We start from the raw sequence: 27684 nt of genomic DNA, 5'->3' as shown, positions 1-27684 counted from the left end.
TAGTCTTATGATGGAACATAGGAGTGGCAGACCTTCAGATGGGGCTCTGCTAGGTGATATGCAGGTTTCAGGTTGTATCTAAGGCTGCTGGAAAGAAAATAGGATGATTAATCCCCCTATCTTTGAAAAGATAAAGTTGAGCAGTTACTTGGATCCATCTCCATCCTTAGGTGAAACACAAAGGTTTCATAGGAGGTGGAAAATGGGAATTAAAAGCAATCAGTTTGTTTTTATATAAGCTAAACTGGAGATTCGGTTCAAGTGAAGAAAAAAACGAACATTACTGTTTTCCACGTATCTGTGCGTCTCAATGATATGTGAGATTCCTCCCTCCTTAAATGAAAGCATGACAGTATTAAGTAGCCTATATATAGGAGAAAGTGTGTGTGTTTTAATGAGGGAAAATGTATAAATAAGACAGGTTTTTCATCTTCATTGTGAGAAATGGTAGATTTGCTGTTTCTGCTAGAGTTCTGCTAGAGTTCTACTTATACAGAATCCATATCTGCATCTGTTTCTATAACATTTTAAAGAAAAGCACTCGTATTAGTTGTTTTATCAGAAGTAATTAGGTTCATGGGACTTACTTCCAGGTAAGTAAGCAAAGAATTCCAGCCTCAAATTCCTGCCTTAAATTAGAATTAATCAGTTCTTGCCAGGTTTTTAATTTAGGGAAAACTGTCCTTATAAATACCATGACAGCAAGATAATTTTAGTACTGTGAAAAGTACTAGGTATAAGAGCAGCCACGTTGGTGCAAAACAGAAAAAGAAATTTAAAATGCTGATTCTTCTATTGGGAAGAATGCCAGCACCATACAATTACTATTCTTATTCCTACTTTACTACATTACATTGAGAAGAGAAATTGTGAAATTGTGTGGGTTGGGATTAGAGGTTGAAACTTGACAATGCCATGCATGCCTTAAAGGTGGCCTTTTGTGTCTGCACTGTTTAGTCCTGGGCAGAACAATGACTTATTAATACTTGTATCTTTGTGCACTTTCAGGTGAGTTGTTTAACCTCATAACACTGGATGTAGCACACAATCAGCTTGAGCATCTTCCAAAGGAGATTGGAAATTGTACACAGATCACCAAACTTGACCTACAGCACAACGAGCTCCTGGACCTTCCAGATACCATAGGTATGTAAATATGTAAATATCTTTATTTTTTTGCTTCACGTTTTGGGGAGTGTGACTAGTCCAGGGTAATCCAATGCAGGCATTTGGACTTATGCCTTGCCATTCTGTGCCCAAATCTCTAGCGACATTTGCTGAGAATCAGTATTGAAGGCAGGTAAATATAGAAGCTAATTAGTCTAAAGATGACCAACAGTAATGATCATTGCTTAAATACATGCTTTTAATGTAACTTTTAAAAATTAAATTTGATTTGACAAGATTTGTGATTATCTTATTCTGCAACTGCTAAAATTTACTCATTTTGAAATTTATAAAGTTTATTTTTTTGTAAAAAATCTAGCTGTATTTCTGAAAAACCTTTTGCTACCACCTAAATGGAAATACTGTTTGTAAACTTCAACATGAATGGAATGAATATTCTTTCTAAACTGCTTTAATAACTCCATGTTACCACATGTTTGCCTGTGTAGTGAATTACAGTTATTTAGTTAATTTGTGCAATTTATTGATTTAGTACAAATTATTTCCTGTGAGTGGAAATTTATATTTCCCCAAAGGACATTTTCTCATTGCTCAAACTTGTATGTAGACAACACGAATAACAAATCCCAAAGCTTAATGGGTGTCAAAAAATTACCCATGAACAGTATTTTGGCCTTATGGGAGAAACCCATGTCCTAGAATCCTGATCCATCTCCAGGTTTTCCATAGCCCTAGAAGGACTGTTTTTAACCGTTTCTCAGAGCTCCCTCAAGCACTAATTTTGATGAAAAGAGACTTAAGCCTAGCAACTCCAGAGACCATATCCAGAAGCCTTGCATCAGCTCTAATTATATTGAGATCTTTGACATTGGTTTTTCTGCCAAGGCTTTGGACTGCTTAATCTGAGTTTTAAATAGGTAGGGGATAACCTGCAGGAGGCTGATGTCTTCTTCAGCTGAATATACATGAATATATATATATATATATATATATATATATATATATGTGTGTGTGTGTGTGTGTGTATGAGCTCAACCCAGGTTGTTACATACCTCCCCCACATACATGGTTTTGCATCCCCTGCTCCATCTACTTTGTAGAGTAAGGGGTGGTTGACATGGTTTTGTCTCAAGAGCCACATTCACCCTTGACCAGCTCTCCAGAGGCTACATGCCAGCGGTGGGTGTGACCACTCCACGCTCATCCATGTAGGCTCTTGCAAGCATGAACACACACCATGTATACACAAACACATACACACAGACACATGTGTGTTTGGACATGGTACAAGCACACAGCTTCCCTTCCTCCAACTCAGCTGATCCAAACAGATCAGTTGAGGAAGGGAGTGATCGACTTACTCCCTTGTAACTTTACAGAACTTTTGTTTGGCATTAGCTTTTGCAGGCAAGATTCTGCCTGTCAGATTTAGATCGCAGCCCACACAAGGATTTTGAATAGTGAAATTGCTAATAGGTTTTGCCATTTCAGATGATTATCGTAACTTAGATATTGACACCATCATATGTGTGTTCAGGCATCATTCCAGGTATTATTGATGTCCCATCATTAAGGTTCAACATGCCTTCCCAGAGACTTCTGTAAAGATCATAAAGGGTGTGTGTGTGTGTGTGTGTGTGTGTGTGTGTGTGTGAAAACTGACAACAGTTTTCCTTGCAACATCTAGCACTTGGCTCCAGTGGACCATAGGTGTGCATTGGATGCTTGAAAATTTAATTGTTAGCAGCATGAAACATTTGCCTGAAAGTCAGTGCTTAAATCTTGAAATTAACAAACACAACAGAGTAGATGGGCTGGTGGTCCTAAAGTCTGTCTGTCTGTCTTTAACTTCAGTCTTCAGCAGAATTTTTGTTTCATTTCAATTAGAGATTAAATGTAATCATCTTCAAGCAGATTGTAGCAGTCACTCACCTCTTAGTTATTTCAAGAACTACACACCAATCTCTGAACTCAACCGACTGTGTTTTTTCTCCCCCTTTGTACCTTCTTTTGGGAATGGTTTGCTATAGATAATATAGGTTTCTAATTATTGAAACAGGTTTTTGTCTTTAGATTTAAATTTCTGTCCTCCCTCTTTTTCTTCTTCTTCATTGTTCTTCAGAGGCACAGTTCACAAGAAACTTCCATACATGGAGTGACACTCAGTTCCATGTAAGAGAGCTTCTATGTTCCTGCCCAGCTATCTGCAGGAAAAATATTTTATCACCTTTCCAGGCCTAACTTGCTGCAACCCTGGAGAGGCTGGTGAATGCTAAATAAATATAAATTCAGAGATGAAGCATCACATAGTTATCATTTATTAAAACAATTAATGAGGCACTAATATAGAAAAGGCACATGCAAATAACATAAAAATCAATTCAAATGCATAAATGCCACAAAACCAGTGAATGATTTAAAACCAAAAACACTAGCGATTTTCCTTCCTTGGTAGTGGCCTTCCAAAGCTTTGTATATTGTAAGCCAAATCTTAGGGCCAAACTACAAGTGACACAAGTCATATATTTAAACAAGTGTGCTTAACATGGCCTCTTTTTTATTTTGGAGAAAAAGCATCCTCATCTGCAGCATGTGCCTGGCTTAGATCCACACTGGTTTCTGCAGAATGTCACTCCTTATCTGGGTGCTGTCTCCCACCCCAGTTGTTGTTTGCAGCAAACAACACTTTGGGGTCAAATCAGCCAGAAGTGTGTGATTTTCAGGACAAAAGTGTTGTGGCCCCGGAACTGGACCCAGGTGCATGTTCCAGATTGGGTTGTTTTCTAATCCAAAATAAAAGGAGCCTGGCTAAGTACCCTTGTTTAAATATGTGACCAATGTTGTTTATTGTTTGGCCCTTAATCTCAAATAAGCACTTCTTCATTTTTTTAAAGGTGTTGTTTATTTTTAAATTCAAATTAGATCTGAACATGTGGCAGCTCTTGATATTCCCAAATTACTACTTTACATGGAGCCTGCTTTATTTTTGATTCCTGTGTACAGTCATACCTCGGGTTACAGCCGCTTCAGGTTGTGTTTTTTCGGGTTACGGATCACCGAAACCCGGAAGTACCAGAACGGGTTACTTCCAGGTTTTGGCGGTCGCACATGCGCAGAAGCACTAAATCATGCTTTGCACGTGCACAGAAGTGCCAAATTGCAACCCACGCAGACATGGGTTGTGAATGCTGCAGGTTGCGAACGTGTACCCCGCACGGATCACGTTCGCAACCTGAGCATCCACTATGTTGGGGCAGCTCTCAGAGTTTGTTCTGAGGTTTGGGAGGAGATGTAACCTACTGTACTTCTTTTCATGTGACTCAGGTCTTGCCCAATGTATCATCATAGTGGAAATCAAGCTGACAGAAGCTGAGCTCTTATATAGAATTACTGTTTGTAAAGGGGCATTTTTGGTGGTGGTTCCCTTTAGAGGATCCCTGTGTCTTAAGGATGTGAACAAGTTGTTTGGAGAGCTTCAGTTTATTTGTTAGCTCATATTTTTATTTTTTAAATCTAAGTATTTATGTTCTGCATTCCCAAGCAAATAACCTTTACAAAGTGACTAACAAACTAACCAAATAGTATACATGCTTTTAAAAACCATCACAATTACCACCCATATTTCCCTTAATATAAATTTATTTGCTGAATTAATATCTCACCCAAATTACCCCAGATCAGTTCCTCATCAATTTATTTTCCTTCAGTTAATTTCACTCCCAGATTCTGCTTAAAATCATTCCCTCCATAATTAATAACCTCAAATTACATCCTGATAAGCCCTACTTAGTTCCCCATACCCTATCCAGATAATCCCAAATTGATCTCTCCCCGAAGTCATTACCAACCCAGATACTGTTCTAAATTTGTTTCATTTAAATTAACCATCAATCCTTATCTTTACTGGAGAGGTGGTTGCCTATTGCTGCAAGTCCTTCTGCATTAAAAGAGACACTTGCCCAAGTCCTGCCTCTGTAGTTCTTGTAAATAACCTGTGTGAAAGCAAAGTTTAGAAAACATTATCTTCCTGGTTTCTTATATATATCTCCAACTAATCAAAAAGGTACGTAAATTAAAGGTTGTAGCCCATCTTTTTAAAAAAGAGAAACGCTTCTAGGAAAAGTTTCCTATAATTAAATAGCTTGTACTGTGTGTAGACTTGCTCCTTGCAAAAAAGCCTTACACTCTTCAGGATAGCCTGGTACCTTGCTATTGCTCGAGACTCCATCATCCCTATTGCACTTATTGTGGATGACTGCTTGATGAAGATGAGAGTCAAGTAGTTCTCATACGAACTTATCACTGCTGTTCACTAGGGTGAACAGAGAGTTAAGGACTTCAATGGTAGGTGGATCGCAAGCCCTGCAATATGAAATCTGGCCCACTGTATTCGGATACATATGCTTTAACTTGAATAATTTTCAAAAGCTTTTCATAGGCCTTTTTCTGTAACCTTCACCATTTTGATCCATTGCTAGCAGGGATTCCTAAGAGGAGCTATCTTGGCAGTTTGCAAATATTAAAGAGGCTTGAGAAAACAATTGCTTACTCTTCCTACTGAGATCCACTGAGGTTACAGGAAAATAGATTTTGCTACAGACTTAATGTATCTGTTGTGCTCTCTACCCTGGCCTCTTCTTGCGTTCTGGGCTACTTAATATCCTCATAGGACTTCTCTAAATGCTTTGACTATCAGCATTATTTTTGAAAGGTCAAGTGTCACCCCCAAACTGCCTATTAAAATAGTCATTTAGGTGAATGGAGTTAAAGTTGTAGGTCCAACTTTTTAATCTTGCCATTGTGTGTTTGTTAGACCTCGTTGATGGTGCAAGCAGTGATAATCTTCATCATTCTGGTCTTTATTAAATCAAAATTTAAGTTATGAACAGCTTACTTAGAAAAAGAAGGAGTGTTGAGCCGCTAATTCTGTGGGAAGCTTTGTGTAACAAGGAAAGTGCAGATGTAAAGTCCTGTACTTTGGAAACAAATCCAGGCAAGTTCAGTACAAGCATCTTCTAAATGCCTATGAGCAAAAAGTTGTTATGGGCAAAGGTTACAAGCATCACTGTAATTTGGTACCTCGTCTATTTCTGTATTACTCATGCTGTGCTAGGTGGCTAAGCATCAATTTGTATGAAGCTTTCAGGTCCTTTGTGTTTGGGTTCTGGTTCCCATAAGCCAGCCTTTATCAACCTGTGGGTCCCCAGATGTTGTTGAACTACAACTCCCATCACCCCTAGCTAGCAAGGCCAGAGCGTCTCCATTCGTCCTCATGTCTCTCTACTTTGTTTCCATTGTGGCTACAGAAAAAGGGAAATCTGTCTATCGGTCCTGTTTTTTCACCACCAGCCTGTTTGGCAGAAGGCAGTTGTTTTAGCTCACATGCTAAGACGCTAGTATCCTACATTTCAGGGCTGGAATAGGGAAGGATTTCCTTCCCTCTGCAGGCAGCATGTAAACCTAGGCTACTAGCCTCTTAGCAAGCTAGTCAAAAAATGTGAAAGCTACTAACTTTTGTAGGGACGCGGGTGGCGCTGTGGGTTAAACCACAGAGCCTAGGACTTGCCGATCAGAAGGTTGGCGGTTTGAATCCCCGCGGCGGGGTGAGCTCCCGTTGCTTGGTCCCAGCTCCTGCCAACCCAGCAGTTTGAAAGTACGTCAAAGTACAAGTAGATAAATAGGTACCGCTCCGGTGGGAAGGTAAACAGCATTTCCATGCGCTGCTCTGGTTTGCCAGAAGCGGCTTAGTCATGCTGGCCCCATGACCCGGAAGCTGTATGCTGGCTCCCTCAGCCAATAAAGCGAGATGAGCGCTGCAACCACAGAGTCAGTCACAACTGGACCTAATGGTCAGGGGTCCCTTTACCTTTTTACTAACTTTTGTGAGTTTATTTACAAGACTGTGATACTTGATAGACCAAAAATTGTCTGTGTCTTCCTTTATGCATAGCAGAGTACAGAGCACATAAGATTAGATTGCTTTGTGTGATCTAGTTTTCCATTGGCAAAATAGGTAGCCAGACCTCGCTTATGTCTGTTTGCAAACTTCCCTAGAATCGTGATTAGTATGTTTTATGAGTGTGAAGCTTATGTTTCCAGGAAAAGGGAGGGGTGTCATTCTGCCCAAAGGTGCTGCAGAGTGTGATGGTGGCATGCAAATTTACACTTTAAGCTTCTGTGGCAATCATTCTTCTTATTGGTCTGAGAAATAGCTAAGCTTGGTAATAAAAATGGATATGGACAAAGGTGTCATAAAAAGCCAGTATTAATTTTTTTTATAATCATGACTATAAATATATTTCTGCAGTAACAAAGTTTTTATTATTCACCTGTGAATTCTGTTTAAACTGCCAATCCTAAGAAATTTATCTCCCACACCTAATAAGAGCACCTTGTAGCAAAAAACATTTAACTGTAATTTTGCATCTCATGAAGTTTTATAGACTGACGAGTGTTGGGGCTTTCTGTTGACGAAATGGATAGCTTGCACTGGCAATATTGATCTTATGCTCAGTGCACCAAGAAAGATGTATCAATTTGCAATATAGTCTCATGGGTTAAGTTCAGAAAGCATTAGGAGATGGCAGCAGGTTTTTCATTAATTATCCGCTGGCACATGCAGCTCACATGCAAGGTTTTTATGTCCTTAATTGTATTGCTTTTGACGTCTGCTAATTTCCCCTTCCTCTGTTCTTGCAGAAATGCTTACCCTTGTAATCTGAAATGTGTAAAGTGGTCTAAAGTACTAGAGTGATGAGTGGCCAGTAATGTTTAAAAAGAAACAAACAGAAAAACTTAGATGTATGCTTTGAGAGAATTGCTGGGCAGCTAGAGATGAAAGCAAAGCTGAGTAGTGTAAATTGATTACACCAAAATGGGACATAGCTGAAATTCTGAATCCTTCATCAGTGTTTGCATCTATACTTGGGAAATCCTTTGAAAATATGCTGCTGCTCAAAATATGCAGAGATATTATTGTGGAAAGAATGTGTTTACTGAAAAATAAAAACTCTAGGAATTGGTTCTTTTCCAAGAAAATGCAACCAGTGGGAGTCCCCTTCTCCCAGCTTCTAAAGCAAATCTCTCTTAACCCTCTTTTGTTTTTAGGAAACCTGTCCAGTCTGAAAAGCCTCGGGCTGAGGTATAACCGGCTCTCAGCAATACCCAGGTCTCTAGCACAGTGCAGTAAACTTGATGAACTGAATTTGGAGAACAACATGATTTCTGCTTTACCAGAGGTGAGGCATTCTACAGTTTTTGTATGATTGCAGCTTAATGTTGTTTAAATGTTGCTCTAAAGCACTGGAACCAGCATTAGTTTTATTGAAGACAAATGCTCTGGAAATGGAAGGCTGCTGAAATTTGCCTAATTGGATGTAAACTATTAGCATTAGCACTAATTGAATGGGAATGAATGGATATTGCTTGAAGAAGTTGCTGCTGTGAGAAAGTTGCCTGGAAGCTTTTAAGAACAAAGCTGAATTGCCCCTCCCAAGCGCATTATGAAAGTTACTCAAGTGTAATTAAATATACAAAGGAGACTGACAGCAAAACAGATTGCTTTATTATAAGATAAGTTTGGCTCCCAATCCAAAAACTCTTTTAACAAATAAAAATGCTTTATTCAGAAGTGCTAGTCTGTGTATAAATTGTAATTGTTGCTGAAAAGAGCCACTTGCATGTTAGTGTAGTGGGGTAATCCATTAAAGCAAGTCTCTTTGGCAGCAGAAGAAAGAAAACATTTGTAAAGAAAACTGCAGAATTGCAAAATATACCAAGCTCATGATGATGCAATGCCTAATAAACATTAGATCTTAAAAGACTAGTTTGGGAGAGGCAGCTGTCCAACAGTATTCATAAATAGTAAGTACTTTGTTTCTTTTCAAAGCAGTACATTCATTAGCCAGCCTCTTCTCTGATCCCTAAAAAAATAATAATCAGTGTGTTTGAAAATGGCTAAAAAATGTAATATCTATGTGGCTGAGTTTATTATGACAGCCTTCAGCATCAAGCTTTTGCAGATATCAATATTCTTTGAAAAGTCGGTGGTGCCAAAGCTCCATTGCAATCTTTGGCATGAAGAACTCTCTTAAATATGATTAATATGAAATACCTTATGAGTTTAGGGCAACATGCAGACTTTTGCTCACTCGCTGTGCTCTCCTCAAGTCTGCTCTGGAGGTACCCCAGCACTCTGGAACAGATTTTGGGAGGGTGGGCTTGGGGCTGCAGGAGAAAGAAGAAGAAGGGGAAGTCCTGTTGCACCAGTAAAAATATGTTCTGCTGGAGGGTGGTTACTGCTGGATATTTTGAGAGTTCACTGATGGAAATTCCTATAACTAGTACTTGAGAGCATCTTGCTCTCATTTTTAAAATGATTAATGTGGTGCAAGTTTACCAGTATTCCATCATTACAGGCATCATGATGCAATATTAATTGCATCAGAAAGAAAGTTTGGCATAAGAAACCAGAAGAGGAAACTTTTAGTGATATCCCATGGTGTTACTCTGTTGATGGAAGGCATCCCTTAGTGGAAGAGGGGAAGAGGCAATGTTCTGCAATTTCCTCCCCACCCCTTTGTAGCCACCCATGCCTCCCTATTTTGTTTCGTTGGGTTTCCATCCTGCATAAAATTGGGCCCAGCGGGCTGAGCTTGTGTCGCATTTCCAAAAAATGGTCTCCCTTCCCCAATCTATTAATGGATATTTTCCATCAATCAATCTCTTTATTATGGTCAATGACCAGTAATTTCCTTTCATTGGTGGAACATTACTTTTCGATACTACTACTTTGTAATTTCTGAATTACAAAGTAGGAAAATGACACCATTTTAGTAAATAAAGGAAACCAATCCTGTCTTCAGGTGCTTTTCTTTTTCATATATAACAGCTTGCCTGGTGAATGATATAATCTGCTTGAATCTGTTTTGTGTTTGTTTCAATCATTACTTACAGTTATTTGTCAGAAGCGTAAACTTAAAAAATATTGAGGGTGCAGTTTAAAGCCCCAGACTTGTTAATCCTAAAAGTACGTACCTTATCTGAGCGTACAGTGTCCTGGAACTTAAGTTAATGGAACAAAAATTCACAGTTGCCTCATTCTCCCTGCAACAGCTGATGTCCCCCAAAAGTCCTCTTTGGGTGACGCAGGCAGGTTCCTGAATACTGTGGCCTGGAGGGTGTGTGTGGAGAGGATGGGAAACTTGGTTTTCATGAACTTGCTTAAGCTAACTCCCCTTAAATCCAGCTCAATTTGGAGCAATTCCTGTGTGCCTCAGCTGTCCTCTGTTCCCCCTTCCACATTGTTCAGGGTATCCTTGGGCACAAATGGCTGCAGGGTGTGAAGATATAGGAAGCATTCTTCCTGTGAAATTCCTTTTTTAGGATCCAAGCTGTTATCTTTAAAGTAAGGCTGTCACCCAGTTAAAGATAGTTTAGTCTATTGCTTCGGCATAAATTTACATTTAAATAAAGCAATAATTCCTAAGAAACATGCATGCTTCTATTTCATGTATGCGCATGTTACAGTGGACACCATCTTAGAACTTCCAAGATGGTGCCTGCTGCCACAGTTGTGGTAAGTTCTTACATTAAAAGTACAAGCAGTTTGCTTAAATCTTGCCAATTCAATTGGGGAAAGGGTTCTTTCTTAGTTGACTGAAAGTTTTTCATCTATTAGTCTAACAGATTACTTGACTAAAAGTTGCAACCCCACTTAAAAGTACTCTAGTTTTAGACAGCAATGGATGCAGCAACAGCTATTTGGATGGAGAATTGATTGTGCCTATCAAATGAAACCATAGCACAGGTCTTATGGAAGCACTGGTTTCCACAAAAATGAGATAAGCAATGCTGTGTTATATAATGCCTGTTACATGGGGATGCAACAATAAATGGTAAGGTGACTATAAGTTAAATCTCTGGCACAACCTCAGCCATGAATTACATGGCTCTCCCTTTCCATAGGCTGAGCTTGTTACAAAGTGTGAAAGTACTATAATTGGCTGAGCTATGTAGACATTACCTCACTACTTGGAATTAATTCTAAGCTTTTCATGTTGCCCAGAGTTTATTTTCAGCCATTACTTTGGGGAAATAATTTACCGGTGTAATGAGTGGGGTTTTTTAAATGACATGCTTATCTTTTTTAAACACATGTGAATCAGCAATTACAGCACTGTATGTACAAGTTCTGTGCAAGTAGATACTTCCTCTTCCCATCAGGTTTGGTGACAGTTCTGCATGCACACTCCCACTGTGCACATGAAACTGTTCCCTGGTATTGAAGTATACATGGAAGCTCTTGTGAACATTTCCATGTGCTTTAGTTCAGACTACTGGTATTTGTTTTTTTTAAAAGTATGAAGTTAACATTTTTGCAAAAATAACAGAAACCCATATGTTGTCACACTAAGATGGAGATTACCGTAGGTGGCATGCAAGAGAAAAGAAAAATTCAAGTATGTTGGTGTTCAGAGTTCATGCAAGTTTGTATTTAGACCTGTGTGCTTCTATTTTGCTTCCCCAGGGTCTCTTATCCAGTCTTGTGAATCTGACCAGCCTCACTCTGGCAAGGAACTGTTTCCAGTCATATCCAGTGGGTGGCCCCTCACAGTTCTCTACCATCTACGCTCTCAATATGGAGCATAACCGCATCAATAAAATCCCTTTTGGAATTTTCTCCAGAGCAAAAGTGTTGAGTAAGCTGAACATGAAGGTGAGACATCGCTGACTATCAGGAACTGTTTTGCTTCCAGGCTTGCCATTGTTGCCAAACATTAAGTGCAGTTAAATAAAGAGGTGCAAGATAGCCAGGTATGCATGGCAGTAGTGGATGAGTTCGTTAGATATTAACTGGAAAAAAACCTTTGTTGATTTGATGCTTCTTTTTTCATGTATCTGATGAGAATAGCATAAAATGCAGATTTGAATATCTGTTCTTTAGAAGCTGGCAGAAGCCTTCCTTTCCCCCTACTGCTTTTGTAGCTTTTGCAAAAGACAGAGAACTGTTAAGCAGTTTAAAATTGACCGAGCCCAAGCGGGCAGCATGTTTACGTCTTTGCTCCTTTTTCTTGTGAAAAAATTGCACGGGGAGGTAAACAGAGAAATGGGCCCTTGCCACATACTGGGTTGTCCCCAAGGCTGCACAGGTGAAGTTTGACTCACACAACACTTGCCCCTCATCTCCTCTCCCTGCCCCCTGGAATCTGTTCTAGACTGTCTTCCAATCCTCCGGAGTGAATTCTGAGAGTGCCTGGGGAGCTGGAGAGGAGGGACAAGTTCTTTAGTACAAACAGGAGCCTGTTGCACAAGCAGAATGGCACCACTGGATACAAACAAGTATCCATAAATTACTTGTAATTAAAAATTTGTTTCAAATGTTGGCAGTCTGAAAAATGGAGGAGCTTGCTTCCATTGTTGCTCAAAGTTGTTGCTGAGGTGGTGAAATAGGTTGACTCAGATCATTGCATACTATAAATGTGGTTTTTGGTATTTGGAACAAGATGTTAAGGTGTTTCAAGCCTAGATCCATATAAGTAGACTGCTCACATTGTAGGAAACATTTTTGGTTATACTTGAATTGAATATTAAATTGCCAAAAGCAAATATTTTATTGTCAGTTTCTTTGAAGTCTAGCTGAACTCCGTTGCAACACATAATTTCTTTCATTTAATAATGGTCTAAAACAGAGGATCTGAGTATTGCCAACTTTATTAAATGCTGCTGCTTGTAATGCAGGTGGTGAGTCTTTCATTTGCAGAGAACTGGCTCTTATATATATATCTAAGTTGTACTTCCAGTTAACACAAATACTAGCCACAACCTGCTTTTTTAAATAGTGTATCATCTGGGCAAGGACAATACATACTTCAAATAATATACTGTTCTGATTTGAATTCAAATAATAAGCACAGTGTAGCAGTGCTTTAAACATTAATGAAAATGTAGACCTTGCATAAATATTGACTATTCTTTTGTATGACTTCCTAGCTATAATGCTTTAAAGAAATCCTATTTTCTTTATAAGTTATTGGTTTCTTATTAGGGTTTCCCAATAGTGCTATGATTTCCTTAGTTGCAATATTATTCTAACTTGATATTTGAGAGAACAGCCTTGCTGTATATGGAATCAGTGTGTTTATTTTTAAGTAAAAAACCCAAACTTTGTGCAAACGGATGTGTTCACATTCTGGAGAAAGACAGTATATACCCTTCAAAAGATTTTTTATTTAAGATATTGGTAGGACATTGTTATGGATCTGCATTGGCTCCCAGTACGTTTCTGAGCACAATTCAAAGTGTTGGTGATGACCTTTAAAGCCCTAAACGGCCTCGGTCCTGTATACCTGAAGGAGCGTCTCCACCCCCATCGTTCAGCCCGGACACTGAGATCCAGCGCTGAGGGCCTTCTGGTGGTTCCCTCATTGCGAGAAGTGAGGTTACAGGGAAGCAGACAGAAGGCCTTCTCGGTAGTGGCGCCCGCCCTGTGGAACGCTCTCCCATCAGATGTCAAAGATATAAACAACTACCTGACATTCAGAAGACATTTGAAGGCAGCCCTGTTCAGGGAAGTTTTTAATATTTAACACTGTATTGTTTTTAACACTTGATTGGGAGCCGCCCAGAGTGGCTGGGGAAACTCAGCCAGATGTGCAGAGTATAAATAATAAATTATTATTATTATTATTATTATTATTATTATTAGGAGAGTAGCATCACATTTCTCTCTATGAAATTTCTATGTGGCCACCATGTGAAGCAGTGAACAAGCACTTACTCTGTATTGATCCTTCTACCAGCCAGTGTTGGGGAATTGCGTCAGGTGTCAGCTGTGGTGTAATGGAAACTATCTGGAAGGAAATCCATGAGAGTAGCTGGAGTAAATTGCACACATCTTTTATCAGTGGGAGATGAGACATTGGTTGTGGGTGACTGGGTTTTGCCAGCATGTGCTATTTGCAAAACCTCTCTGTCCAGCAATTGAGAAGGAAGGACTGTGCACCATGTAGCCCCATCTTCCCTGGCTACCTTTAAAAACAAATTGCTTATTCAAATTCTATATTATCTCCTTGTTTAGTTGGGGATGATTTCATGCTGTGTTTACACACCAGATATGTAGCAGCAAGCATTAGGTAAATGGAGCAGTCGTTCCACACCTGATTACCCCCTTAAACTATGGCTGCGTATGTTCTGTAAATACACAGTGTGAAGCTGTTCCTTGGGCTGTACTCTAGCTGGTTTTCAGCAAAATGAAGGTTAAGGTAAATCCATACAATTAGTAGCACTTTGCATCTCGGATCCCCTTTCTTATAATTTTATATAGATGTGTACAGTCGTTAGATGTGTACAGCTGCATTGATTTTGCACACAGGTCCTGTGATGTAATGAATTTGTCCTTGTCATGTTGACAGTTTAATATTTCTATCCTACTTTTCTGTGAAAACAGTCAGTGGCTTATATTAAAAATAGTAAAATACAATTGGACAAGGTAGGTTAAAAGAGATCTGTAATGTAAAGATACCTGTTAAAAATATTAATGAGCAGTTGTACAAAACTAAAAAGCTTTAAAACAGATGTGGCCAATGTGGTGCTTTTTCAGATGTTTTTGGACTGCAACTCCCATAATTCATGGCTATTGGAAGACATATCTACAGTCCACAATATTTGTAGGGGAACATGTTGACTGCCCCTGCTTTAAAAGTTTTAAAGCAGCAGATCAGTGGTATCTTTTATTAAAGTCAGAATCAAAGTGATTTTATTCCTCATGTGCCCAATTAATGTCCTTTTCAAGTAGTTGTCTTTTACTTTTTCAACCACATTCCTAAACCTTCTTCATATGAAATTACAGGACAATCAGCTGACGTCGCTTCCCTTGGACTTTGGGACATGGACCAGCATGGTAGAACTGAACTTAGCTACAAATCAACTCAACAAGATTCCTGAGGATGTGTCTGGACTTGTTTCCCTAGAGGTGAGTGGAATACACTGAGATCTTGTGAAGTGCCCTGAGCTTGTGTGATGAAGGGTGGTATAGAAATCTAACAACAACAACAACAACAACAACAACAACAACAACAACAATAATATATAATAATATACAGGTTTGTTCGGAACTCACAAAAAGCTACACAGAAATTTTGTAAACATTTCCTGGGAAAGGTTGCTTTTATTCTCAGTACTGTTTCTTTTTCCTAAATGGTTGCTAAAATTATTCAGTCTTTCCTCTAACTAATTTTAGAACTGAAGATTAAACTACTTTATATGTGTGTTGTTGGGTTGGTTTTTTTTTTTTTTTGCAAAACCTGCTAAACTGTCCTAATTAAAATAAACATTGGCTGGAAAAAATGTGAAAGTATAGCTGTCGATGAGAGAGAGCTGTTTCATGATTTTCATTTGCTGGAGTCAGTGTGGCAGAGGTAGGGGACCTTTTTCAGCTTGAGTGGCCATGTTCCCTTGTGCGCAACCTTTTCAGAGCCACATGCTAGCGATGAGTGGACCAGAGACAAAAGTTAATTCTACAGTAGGCGACGTTTGATCCAATCTGCAAAACTCTGATATTTCTACACACTCCTTTCTATCCATCTTAGAGGCATTATCACAGTTGAAGGACACATTCCCACCAGGCAGAAGCACTCAGGGAGGATGCTAAGCAGAACTAGTGAGGAGTTTGGCATAGGCCAAGGGACACTTCCTCACCCCTGAAATATGGCATTTGTAGGCGAAATTAAGCCATCTCCAGCTTTTTAATTGAAGAACCCTTAGTTTACTGAATGTTTACTTCGCCGATAACCTGCTGGTTTATTCAAAGTTCAACATACGCCTTTCTTCAGGTTCTTGTCTTGTCGAACAACCTTCTAAGAAACCTTCCCCATGGCATTGGGAACCTGCGAAAGTTAAGAGAATTGGATCTAGAGGAAAACAAGCTGGAATCCTTGCCCAATGAAATCGCGTACCTTCGGGAACTTCAGGTACCTATCTGTACCACATAAAAACGGAACCTCTATCAATGGGTCTTTTCGCCTGATTTGGTATTACGGACTGTCTCTTTGTACACATGTTTCACCAGTATGTGGCATTGCCATGTAAGGAGGGTGGATAATCTGGAAGTAACTGTAGAAGTCATTGTGTGGAGATATTTTATAGACATCTCCCGGTTTCTATGTATGGTAGATAACATTGCAGAGTGCTAAAACCTAAATTCTGGGTCATGACATGTTGCATGGGGTAACTGATGTGTTATGAGACCTTGAGGTCCTAGTAGATAGCTCGATCAAGACGTTGGCCTGGTGTGCAGCCATTGTGAACAAGACAAATTCCATGCTAGGCTTCTACTTCTCCACACAACACATAGTTAAACTATGGAACTCATTCCCACAGGAGGCATTGATGACCACAAACTTGGATGGGGATAAGGCTATCAATGGCTGCTAGCTACTATGGCTATGCTCTGTCTCCATGGTTGGAGACAGTAATGCTTCTGAATACCAGTTGCTGGAAACCACAGTGGGAACTGGTGGGGAGAGTGTCCTTCTGCTTGGGTCCTGTATGCAAGTTTCTTACAGGCATTTGGTTGGCCACTGTGAGGACAGGATGTGGGACAAGGTGGGCCATTGGCCTGATCCAGCAGGCTTTTCTTACATCCCTATGGTTGCCGGGGAGGGGAAGGCTCTGATTCTAATGATTGGATAGTGTTACCCATCTTTGTTCTGGGTGATTGAAGATGACATTAATTTGATGCTTACATATGCATATTTCTTCCCAGAGGTTGATCTTAACAAATAATCAGTTGAGCACCCTTCCTAGAGGAATTGGCCACCTCATCAATCTGACACATCTTGGACTGGGAGAGAATTTTCTTACACAACTTCCTGAGGAAATTGGTATGATATTTGTTTTACCCATACATAGAATGATGTGGTTTTGTTTTAGCTACCAGTAAAATGCTGGAGATGTAGTCTACTGGTGTTGATTATCTGCAGTATTTGCTACATTCCAGTTGTGTCCTGCTCACAGGATTGTCCCAGGGATGCTATGCACTCTCTTAAAATGTGGGCAGAACTATATTTCTTGTAACATTTGGAAAGCACTAGGTAGAAACTTTGCCAGTTTGGGGAGTCTCTTCTAGCATATCTCTCATCAGAAGACCTTTAGCATAATGAAGTCTCTTGAAGGTAGGAGTTAGGAGTTCAAGATTTTGTAGCTGGGAAGACAGTAAAGGAAGAAATAAGACAATTTTATTATCTACAATGGGCTTCAGTTGATGAGGGGAAGTTGCAATCTCTCAATTTCATACTGCTTTTCGTTTGGCATGCAAACAATAGAAAATGGCAGTAGATGAGAAATGCATCTTCAATTTAAGGCATCTGTTTGGATCCTGTGGAAAAACGGGTTGCCGTACTGTGATAACTGACAGAAGAACAAACTATTTATGTGTTGAGAATATCTTAATGAGAGCTTCTTTCTGGGTGGTGTGTGGAGTTCTGTTGGCACCCTCACGCTCACGGGAAGGCTTTTGATCTAGCAGATGTGTCTCGTAATGCAAGAGGAAGGGAGGGAGTTTTCATTGAGTGATCCTCTCTCCTGCACCCTCCCTCCAGAAATCTGCTCCAATCAGTTGTCTAATCCTTCAGAACAGCATAGAAGGTGATATGGGGTACTGCCATGGGGAGAGGGAATTAACAACAGCAGGCTCCCGTCCTCTCCTTTAGCCGGAAAGCCCTTTCCATAAGTGCAAGGACACCAGTTGGATCTAAATTAGTTTCAGCCAAGGGTGTTTTTAAGTGCTAATTATTGGCAATTCTTGCTTTTGTAGGTACACTGGAGAATCTGGAAGAACTGTATCTAAATGACAACCCTCATCTGAACAGCCTTCCTTTTGAACTGGCCCTCTGCAGTAAATTGTCTATAATGAGCATTGAGAACTGCCCACTCAATACCCTTCCAGCTCAAATTGTTGCAGGTGGACCTTCCTTTATCATCCAGTTTCTCAAAATGCAGGGACCATATCGTGCCATGGTCTGATGGATATCTGCTCTAATGATGTACAAAATATAAATTGCATTGAGGGTATCATTGTGTACATAATATTATCTAGGCCACACGGTGCCAGGGTTTGATAAAAGTTGGATTGTTCCATACACTGTACAAAATGCAAAGAGCATTATTGGTATTGCGTATGTGTGAATATATAATATAATATATAGGCTGTATATTATATTATATATAAAGCATAAATAATATAAAACAGGCAAATTCAAGACCATGTTTATGTGTTTCTGCTAATAGAGGAAGCATAGCCATTTAGATTTTTTTTCTTTGTAAAGTGCTTGTCTAAGTTTTCTTTGCCGAATTTGATGGATGTCTGGGTAATTGGAGATACCAGTTCACTGAAAACAATGGCCAACTAATTGCTGAACAATTTAAGGGACAAAACATTTTTAGATGGAGCCCTCTTCCTATGGGAAAAACAAGCAACTTGATTACACAAACTTTTTTTTTTTATCATTCCCCTCTGTGCAAATTCTCTGTGTCAAAAATCCTTTCGGGTGATTTGTCCTCTAGTTGGGGAGATTCTTTAACTTATTTTAAGATTTGAAACAAATGGTGATGTATTTGTTTACAGTCAGAGTAAATCACTGGATTATTTTTATTTTTTATTATTGTTGTTGGATTTGCTCTGTTATACTCATATCTAAAATTTATATGCTTCTGCTGAGGGCTTCTTATTGTCTGATTTTATATTAAAACAAAAGTGTAAGTAGGAAAAGATGCAGTTCAACAAAAGCTTGAATTTAGGCCTTTTTCAGTTTATCGTTCGTAAGCATATCTTATTTGATCCACTTATTTTACGGTTGGCCTCATCTAGCACAAGCACCATATTCTGATACATAAATTGACAGATATATTTGAAAACCTGCAACATTCTGTTAAGGTGTAGTAGTGCATTGACGAGGAATGAATATATATTACACCAGGCAAGTGTAAGCGCTCCCCCGGTCTTTGTACAATTAATGAATGTGTCTTTTAAAGCACTGCAGTATATGTAAGATTTATGATTGGTTGACAGTGTTACTCTGGCTTTATATCTTGCCTTGCCTTGTACATCTTTCCATTGTTACGGAGCATCTGCATCCAAGCACAATATCTTCATGCTGTGCTGTTTTGCTGCTGAACTAAATGCACTTTTCCCTGCAGAAGTGGGACACTTGCTTCAAAGTAATCAGTTCAGTACCATGGTTTATTCTCTCAGCTTCATCCTATCAATCTCAGTATTAAAGACCGGTCTGTTTTAAAAGTTTCATTTGTACTTAAAACTTGCTCTGTAAAAAAGAACAGTAAAGTGGTTCACATGCAGTTTTACTGTCATTTTCGTGGCTGTATGAAGGGCTAATAACGCTGCAGTGAAACAGAGACTTGCCACTAACACTTGCAGTGCCATTTCTAGTTTTTTTGTGCACCCATCTTGCATTCTGGGCAGTTGCTTTCAATGTCAGTTCACTACATTGGGTTTGCTTCTGAGATTGTGGAATTTAGAGAGTGCTGTGTCTTTTGAACCAGTTGTACGGACCACAGAAGCCAGAGGAATCTTGTTCATCTATTGAAGGTTTTGGAACTTTTATTTCTGGCACTAAGAGCCATTTAATCAGTACAATCCAGAGATTATCACATATGCCTGTCCCATGTAAATAAGTTAGATGCACACTCCTGGCAGTATAATTAAGAATTACTTCTGAGTAAAGATGCTTAAGAGTGCTCTGCAAGTGTCAGAGGCTGTAGTGGGATTTGGATGTGCCTGAGTTCCTTTGGCTTGAGCCCATCATAACTTACTGCCTTGCTCTGTTTTCTTTGATATGAATTATAGCTTTTATTGATTGGTTTTCTCACTAGCGAGGGAGAATTGTTTTGAAAGAAAGGCAGGTAAGATACATAAAACCTTTAACGGGCTTAAGCTGGTAGCAAAAACTAGTCTAGATGTCACTGGATATACAAAGGAATATCTACTACAGTCTTCTGAAAAATAATAATCTAATGCTATGTCAGTTTAGATTTATAAAATTGTATAGTTTCAGCTGTGTGAAAGCCTATCCATCTGAGCATTAAGGTGTTAAAATACAAAGTGGTGGTTTAAAGGTGAAAGTCCACTTTATGCTGAAGCTGTAAACTTGTCCCAGTAACTCAGTCTGTGTCTTTATATGCTGCCCATATGCACTTTTAGGGGGAGATAATCTTTTCTATAATCAATTGTCTATACCTGTTACTTTTAAAGCAAGAGTTTAGCCATGTATTGAAAATTATTCCAGGCAAAATGAGAATCGTATCTTTGGAAGATTTTTCAGAATTGATGTAGGATAGGATGCTTCTAGTAGGTTGGGTTCTTCTGCCACTTTGTGGAGTTGTGGGTAGATGAAGTTGAACTGCATTTATGGAACTGGTAGTTTTGTCTGTAAATATATTAATACAATTGTTCATCTTGCCAAGGATTATGTGACTGTTTTTCTCTCTCTCTGAAAGATCACTTGCATGTTGGAAACTGGTTATATTCATTCATTAAAACATTTAAAAAATGAACTTTTTTTAAAAAAGGTGAATCAATTATACTTCAGTATCACATGTAAAGAGGAGTCAAAGTATAGTCTGTTAAGCACAGAATCTACAGGACTCCCAAATCCAAGTTTATGTTCCACAATCAGCACAGGATGCAAAAGGAATAAATTTAGACAGAGGTAGCAATAAATTCTGGGCTAAAAAGAAATCAGAAAATATTTTCATAATGCAGTTGATTGTCTTCTGAAATTTAGAATTTGATTTCTCATGATAGAAAGTTATTGTGTACCAGAATATCTTTACTTTCCTTGGCAAAATGATGGTACTCTAACCAATTAGGAAATGTCCACCTAAATCTAGCAAGGATGTATTAACTGGAATTTAAAAACTGAATCTGTGCCAATCAGAAACTTGGGGAAAATTCTAGGATTTGTGATACTGAGAAGATACATATTTCTAGATAGTTCTTTTTGGGATGTCTAGTAAGTGTGCCCCTTGCTCTTGTAACACTACACATTTAGTATCTCTACTAAGTCAGTTCTACCTTTTTACGCGAAGCTTCAGAATTAGTGACAATCCTCTCAGGTCTCTCAAGCAGTTTTGATGGGTGTCAGTGCATATCCTCCCAAGTTCATCATGGAAACAACAGCAGATATATTTGGAGAATTCTTATTAGACTGTTCCCCATAGAATCACATACATGGGTTTCCCAGTGCAAGAAAAGATGCCATGTCCATCGAGGTCATCACCTTGGCTCCAGTGCGGGTGCCACCATCAGTGCTGCTGCTCTTGTGTTGTTCTCTGGCAGCTGTATAGCAAAGGGATAAAACCTGTATGACTTTGATGTGATGCATATGGATGTCAGTGTAGCCCTTGCTGTGCTTCGTTGGAGTAACCCTGTGCCTCTGTGTTAGAACAGAATTTTAATGGCAAGCAGGACGGAACTGCCTCATGTGCTGCTTTAGCACATGAGGCAGTTATCATGTGCTAAAGCTGCTTTAGCACATAAGCACAAACCACCCTCTGCACTGCTGAAGGAACCCCTCAGATAGGCTGCAAAGTACACTTTGTACAGCTCTGCCACAGTTAGGAAAGTTACAAAAATCTAACCTCTACTTCTTAGGATTTAGTTGCAACACTGAATTGCAAAGGAGGAATAAATTGGCATTGACTCTTTGGGAAACCAGTGTATATATCTTAGTATAATATTCATGTTACATTAATGGCAGTAAATTAATTTGGCTGCATAATTTGGCTTTAAAGATCTTTACCCAACTTCCCTGGTGGGGGCTTTCTAATGTGTTTCCTGCTAAAATTTTGCAGTGTTTGCTTTTTGATGTTTCAGACTTCATTTACACAATTTATCTTGGCAAATATTTAAGCTTAGGAGGGATTTTAGCTCATTGAAATGTTTTTGTATAGTAGTACTAAGAAGAGAAAACTGTAGCTACTTATTGTCAAAATGGCAGGCGAAATTTAAAGTAGCATCTTTGACCTGGACAATTTTTGGAACGGGGGCATTGGGATGGTTTTGTATTCTTCACATATCAAAGGAATAATGCCTTCCTGATTATTCAAGAACCTGAATGCAGCAGAGCATTTGTATAGTCAATATTGCACTTCCATTGTATATTTAATCAGCATGTCAGAACTTGCTTTTAATTAGGTATACACTTGGCAGTAATTTGCACAACACACCAACTTTAAAAGGCACATGTAGGGCAATTACTAATGATAATATCTGCAAAAAAATCTGATGGCTTTTTTTATTCTACAAAGATCTGAAGATTCTGTTTATTATTTCAATGTTTAGGTCTTAAGCAGGACAGTGCAGGATTCTGCCTGTTAAATACAAGACCACACTAATTTGTGATTGAAAATGAAAGCGTGTAAAACGGTCTACAAAAATTGTACTTTCTGAATTATTGTAATGTTGATTGTTATGTCTATAAAAGATTGCCTTGCTTTTTTACAAGTCATTCTGTATCAATGTATCATTATAAATAGTATATTTGTAAATGAGCTGCCACTGAGTCTTTTGGGCATTTTCTAGTGGTAAAGTTTAATTTAACTTTGTCTGTAAATCTGTGCAGTATCGCAGATGATTGACATTTTGGATTGCCATTCTCTCTGTCCTTTTTCAAAGAGTTTGTCCCACCCATCCCTCCAGTATAAAATAAGGTTTATTGTATATTGATATTTATTACCAAATTTGCATGATAGTAACTGGTCTAAAAGCAAGCAAATGCAGTTGTGTAAAAATGCAGACCTTTATAAAGGAAATCTTGGTTAAAAAAACCCTTTACTTCCTTTTTGATCAGTAAGCCTTGAAAGTGTAAGCAATTCATTTGGTATTCACTACATTTGGTAATCAAAAAAACAATAGTTGACAAGGAATTTTGGTGCATTTTATGTGTCCTATATTGAAAAGATGGGGAATCACCTGAGGTCAATCATTTTTCTTGTAGTAGTTTCTCCACTTCTCATACACATTACATCATTTCTGGTAGTTTGGATCCAGTCCATATACTACTAGCTCATGCTTTGCTTCCTGAAATACCTATAACTACAAAACAATTCAAATAATCACAAAAGTGCAACCCTAACCCTGTATAACTGGGAATCAAGCAAACTGGATTCAACAGGACTTCTGAATGCATGTGGGGAAGGATTCAACAGATGAGTCCCATCAACAGTAGCCCTGAGCAAGACCCTCTGCTTGTGCAGTGGAATTGCCCCCCCCCCAATTGCTCTTGTAGTTGACTGGCAGGTGGGGTCCAGGAGAACCCCCAGAGCATTACGTGTGGTAGGAGAGAAGGGATTGTTCCACATGGCAAGCCAAGATGCTTGCCGGAATGTTCAGAAGGTCAAGTGAGAATGTTGCAGAACAAAGGGCTTCAACATGATTATCCATGCCAGGAACAGAATATGCAGTTAAGTTCTCCTTTTGTGTTTCCTCTATCAAAAACACAACAAAATTCCTTGCCACTTTCGAGAGTTTCTGTGCTGCTTTAAATATTGCCCCAAATGGTTTTTTCTTCTTCCTATGACCACTTTGAAGATGAGAGCCCGGCTTATTTCTGATCTTTACACTTGCTGAGGTGTAAAGCCAGCCGACAGTGCCTGCTATTAATAGCATTGTCTTGTCTTTGCTGCCGTTTCCCTGTGCTGGTCTGACCTCCTTGGTGGCCTTTTGCAAATCTATTCTGTCAGTTTCCTCATTGGTATATAATAAGGATAATGCAGGGTTGCTGTGAGGATTTATTAAAGCTTATCAAGGACTGGAAAGATGAGTGCTACATGCAAAGGAGTTATATAAATGGAAAATAATCCTATTATGGAATTATGATTCGGATTAAAACTATCAATGAAAAATCACCCACAGCAGTGATTTATTTTTTATGATTAAATTAGTTACAAATTACATTATTCTGATCTGTCTTCTGCATTCATTTAATATGGGGAGCTGGAGAAAGTTGAGAAAAAGCAACATCAGGTTCTTGTTTCCAGAAGCCCAAGGCATTGTTAAGTATCATTACTCTTAGCGGCATGTTTCAATGGCTGCTTCTTTTCTTGTGCCTACAGCTGCTTGTTGCTCAGGCAAACTGATCATCTGATCAGTTATGTCTGTTTTGCAAACCTTAAGGTGAATTGAACAGTTCTTCTGTGTGATAATCTGGCTATTATGATCGAATCTGGGTGATTTATAGGTACACTTTTTATTTTGCATAATTCCCTGTTGAAGTCTGTTTGCATAGCTATTGGATGAGAAGGTAGAACTTGAAGTACAGATGTTCCTACCATACATCTCTAAAGATAGTCCCAGTTAGGGCCACTTTACATGATTTCCCCCCATCCCGAATATCAATTCCATGTAGTTTCATATACAGCATACAATGTGATAAATGCACACGTGTCTATCTTATCATGTGTGTTTCATGTGGAAGGTAAAGGTAAAGGGACCCCTGACCATTAGGTCCAGTCGTGGCCAACTCGGGTTGCGCCGCTCATCTCGCTTTATTGGCTGAGGGAGCCGGCATACAGCTTCCGGGTCAGCATGACTAAGCCCCTTCTGGTGAACCAGAGCAGCGCACGGAAACGCCGTTTACCTTCCCGCCGGAGCGGTACCTATTCACCTACTTGCACTTTGACGTGCTTTCGAACTGCTAGGTGGGCAGGAGCTGGGACCAAGCAACGGGAGCTCACCCTGTAGCGGGGATTCGGACCATCAACCTTCTAATCAGCAAGTCCTAGGCTCTGTGGTTTAACCCACAGCGCCACCCGCAATTGCCATCCAGTGGGTTCTCATTGCATCCATCTCATGTGTATATCCTTCTGAGTTTTGTCATGTATGCTTTCAGGCCATATTCTGACCTCAAGGCTACAGTGTACTTCAACCACTCTCCCTAACAAATGATCTCTGCACCACCAGCCAAGCACTATGTGGGTTGCTGCCATTTCATTATCAGTCGCCATATTTCTGGTCGGCCAGCATCCCTGATAGGTGTGCGCATGAGCTTGGGGACTCACTGCAATATGGCAATGATTCAGCTGTAAATCGCTGAACGTATTTATAGCCAGAGCTTAAATTGCTTGCAATGTGGAGGCAAGTTTCTTGGGTATTTTTCCGGGTAAAATAACACCTGAACTGAAAAGTGGCAGTAGCGGACAGATACCCCACAAAAGCAGAGATCCACTGACAAAGCAGTTTCTGCCACTCTGTGATCAGGTAAGACAATGTAGTCAAGCACAGCTCTTCAAATTAAAACACAGGCAACCAAAGAAAGAGGTATGTTTTCTGTTTTCATAAGGCTACACCAAAAGCCCACATTGAGCAGATGTGGGTTCCTTGCAATTGCTTTCTTCCGTAGCTGCCACCCTTACTAAACGTAGCAGCCATGCATTTATCTGGTATGTTCCCCTCTCATCAATTTGCATTCCTGAATGTGTGATTAAAAAGCAAAAACAGACCTATTCCATGTTTCAATATATTAAGACAGAAAACCATTTTCAAACATCTTTGGTAGTACAGTATTTGAAAATCCCAATGTAATGATTGGTAGAAAATTTTCAGAACTCATTTTTTTTAAAATAAAGAGCTCTGGTCCGATCTTGTTTAAGCCCTAATTCACTATTGTATGTAACAGTCTCCCAGTGTGTGTGTGTGTGTGTGTATATATATCTATATATCTATATATCTATCTATATATATCTATATATATATATAGATATATATATAAAATCATCTCTTGGAGGGCTGCACATAAAGTGAGGAACTTAAGGAGCTACTTATCCCTTTCCTCTCTGGTCATATCTGCACTCAAAAATGCGCCCTCCAGCTTTGAAAAAGCAGCTTTGGGTTTGGGTCATTAAAATGGTTGGAGAGGAAAACATTCAGCAGCATTTTCCTGCCACTCCTCCATGCAAATGTGCAGCCTCCTCTGACTGTTTTTCATTTCAATTTTAGGATTGCTGAATATATATCAGGGATACAATGTTTGGCTCTTAGCTCTTGTAAGATTATAAACTGTTACAATATATTATTTTAAAATATGCTCAAGGAGAGCTTGTTGATGAAAGTAAGACACCACATTAGCAATTTGTAGAGGCGTATCCACCAAACAAGCTAGGAGACGTAGATTTAAAAACAGGAAAAAGAATAGCCGTGACATCATGTGCCAGGGGAATGAGATGGAGCCCTCATAAATCCAAGAATCTGGCTGATGATTGTTGTGGTTTGCTCAGAGGCATTTTGTAGTATGCGAGTTGTTTTGACAGGACATTTGAAAGCAATGCCATTCAAGTAATGGTGCTAGGGCTCCTTAATCTGTAAAGTGAGCAGATGGTTATTCCAGGCTGTGCCATTTAATTCTACTGCACGGCTCATGACTATTTTCATGCGGACTGGCTTTTAACAGATCTCTGTGATCCATCCAATCTGATAGATTTCAGTAAAAGGGACAGAAGCTGCCAAGCTTCACAAACTCAACCCTTCTGCTGTTAACAGGCCTTAAACTAACATTAGCAATGACTTTTTTTTAGCTTAATAAATGTGATTGGCCCTCACGGGCATTTGTGGGTAAGTGATAAAGTCTTTAAAAGGAAAATATGCACACTGAGATAGACTTTTCCTCTTTTTGAAAGGTGACGTCTGCAAAACATTGAGTACATCTTGACATAGAAAGAAATGTTAGCAGGAGGGCTAAGGGCACGCATGTAGAATGAGTTAAATGGGGCTTCTGGGTAAAGTCAGTATTGCAGCCTGAATGAAGTTTGTAGGTGCTGACCTCTTGATACTTCGAAGCCTTTTTAAACTCTCCTGGATTTTTTTGAACATTTGTTAAATGTTGCCTATTCCTCTACCATCAGGTAAGCCACAAGTAATACGTATTTTTGAAACTGAAACTTTGTGGAAGTCTCCAGTACAAATCTCCAGGATATCTCCAATACAACTGATGTTGTGAGTTATCAGGCGGTGTTCTCTGGCTAAAGCTGCCCATGTGGAGCAGCCTTCCCCAACCTGGTGCCCTCCAGATGTTCTGAACAACTCCTCTCATCCCTGACCACTGGGGCTGGTGGGAGTTGAGAGTCCAGTAACACCTGGAGGGGCACCAGGTTGAGGCAGGATGATGAGGTGATTTATCATGGTCTCCGCCCAACCCAATGTGCTACTGTCTCTGTGTTTCTGCCTTTCTAGCTTGATGTCAACACATTCCAAGAGGTCCGTTGCAAGAACCCTAGCCCACTGGCTTCTGTAGCTTGGAAGCCTACACAGGCAGATATTTGCACATACTCAATTCCACTAGGGCAGCCAGATACTGACTTTGAATCCTTTTGGAGCTGCTTGTTTTTTTCCTTTTCAGGTGGGGGTGGGAGGTCCATCTGCCTCACTTTTCTCTTGCAATTCTCTTCTCTGGAAAAGGCTAAGGTGCAGCATAGCTCCTATGGTCTGCAGTGATGTCAGTTCCTCACAACAGGCGGCAACAACCTGCTTTAAAGTGGTGTAGTCAT

At 39.4% G+C, this 27684-nt stretch overlaps 1 protein-coding gene across 3 annotated transcripts in view; it reads left to right on the top strand.

Moving 5' to 3' along the window:
* Positions 1-22695, top strand: part of SHOC2 (SHOC2 leucine rich repeat scaffold protein) — a 48777-nt gene extending 26082 nt beyond the window's left edge. For all 3 annotated transcript variants that reach the window (XM_053389219.1, XM_053389220.1, XM_053389221.1), the window contains exons 3-9: positions 1009-1146; positions 8236-8366; positions 11657-11845; positions 14978-15100; positions 15960-16097; positions 16892-17009; positions 17942-22695. In XM_053389219.1, the coding sequence (XP_053245194.1) occupies positions 1009-1146; positions 8236-8366; positions 11657-11845; positions 14978-15100; positions 15960-16097; positions 16892-17009; positions 17942-18150 (1046 nt within the window). In that variant the 3' untranslated portion in view covers positions 18151-22695. The remainder of the gene's footprint in view (positions 1-1008; positions 1147-8235; positions 8367-11656; positions 11846-14977; positions 15101-15959; positions 16098-16891; positions 17010-17941) is intronic.
* The last annotated feature ends 4989 nt before the right edge of the window (positions 22696-27684 follow it).

The sequence above is a fragment of the Podarcis raffonei genome, chromosome 5, assembly GCF_027172205.1.
Source record: "Podarcis raffonei isolate rPodRaf1 chromosome 5, rPodRaf1.pri, whole genome shotgun sequence".
Lineage (NCBI taxonomy): Eukaryota > Metazoa > Chordata > Lepidosauria > Squamata > Lacertidae > Podarcis > Podarcis raffonei.
Note: the sequence above shows the minus strand (reverse complement) of the source record. Positions and strands in the feature narration are given on the sequence as shown.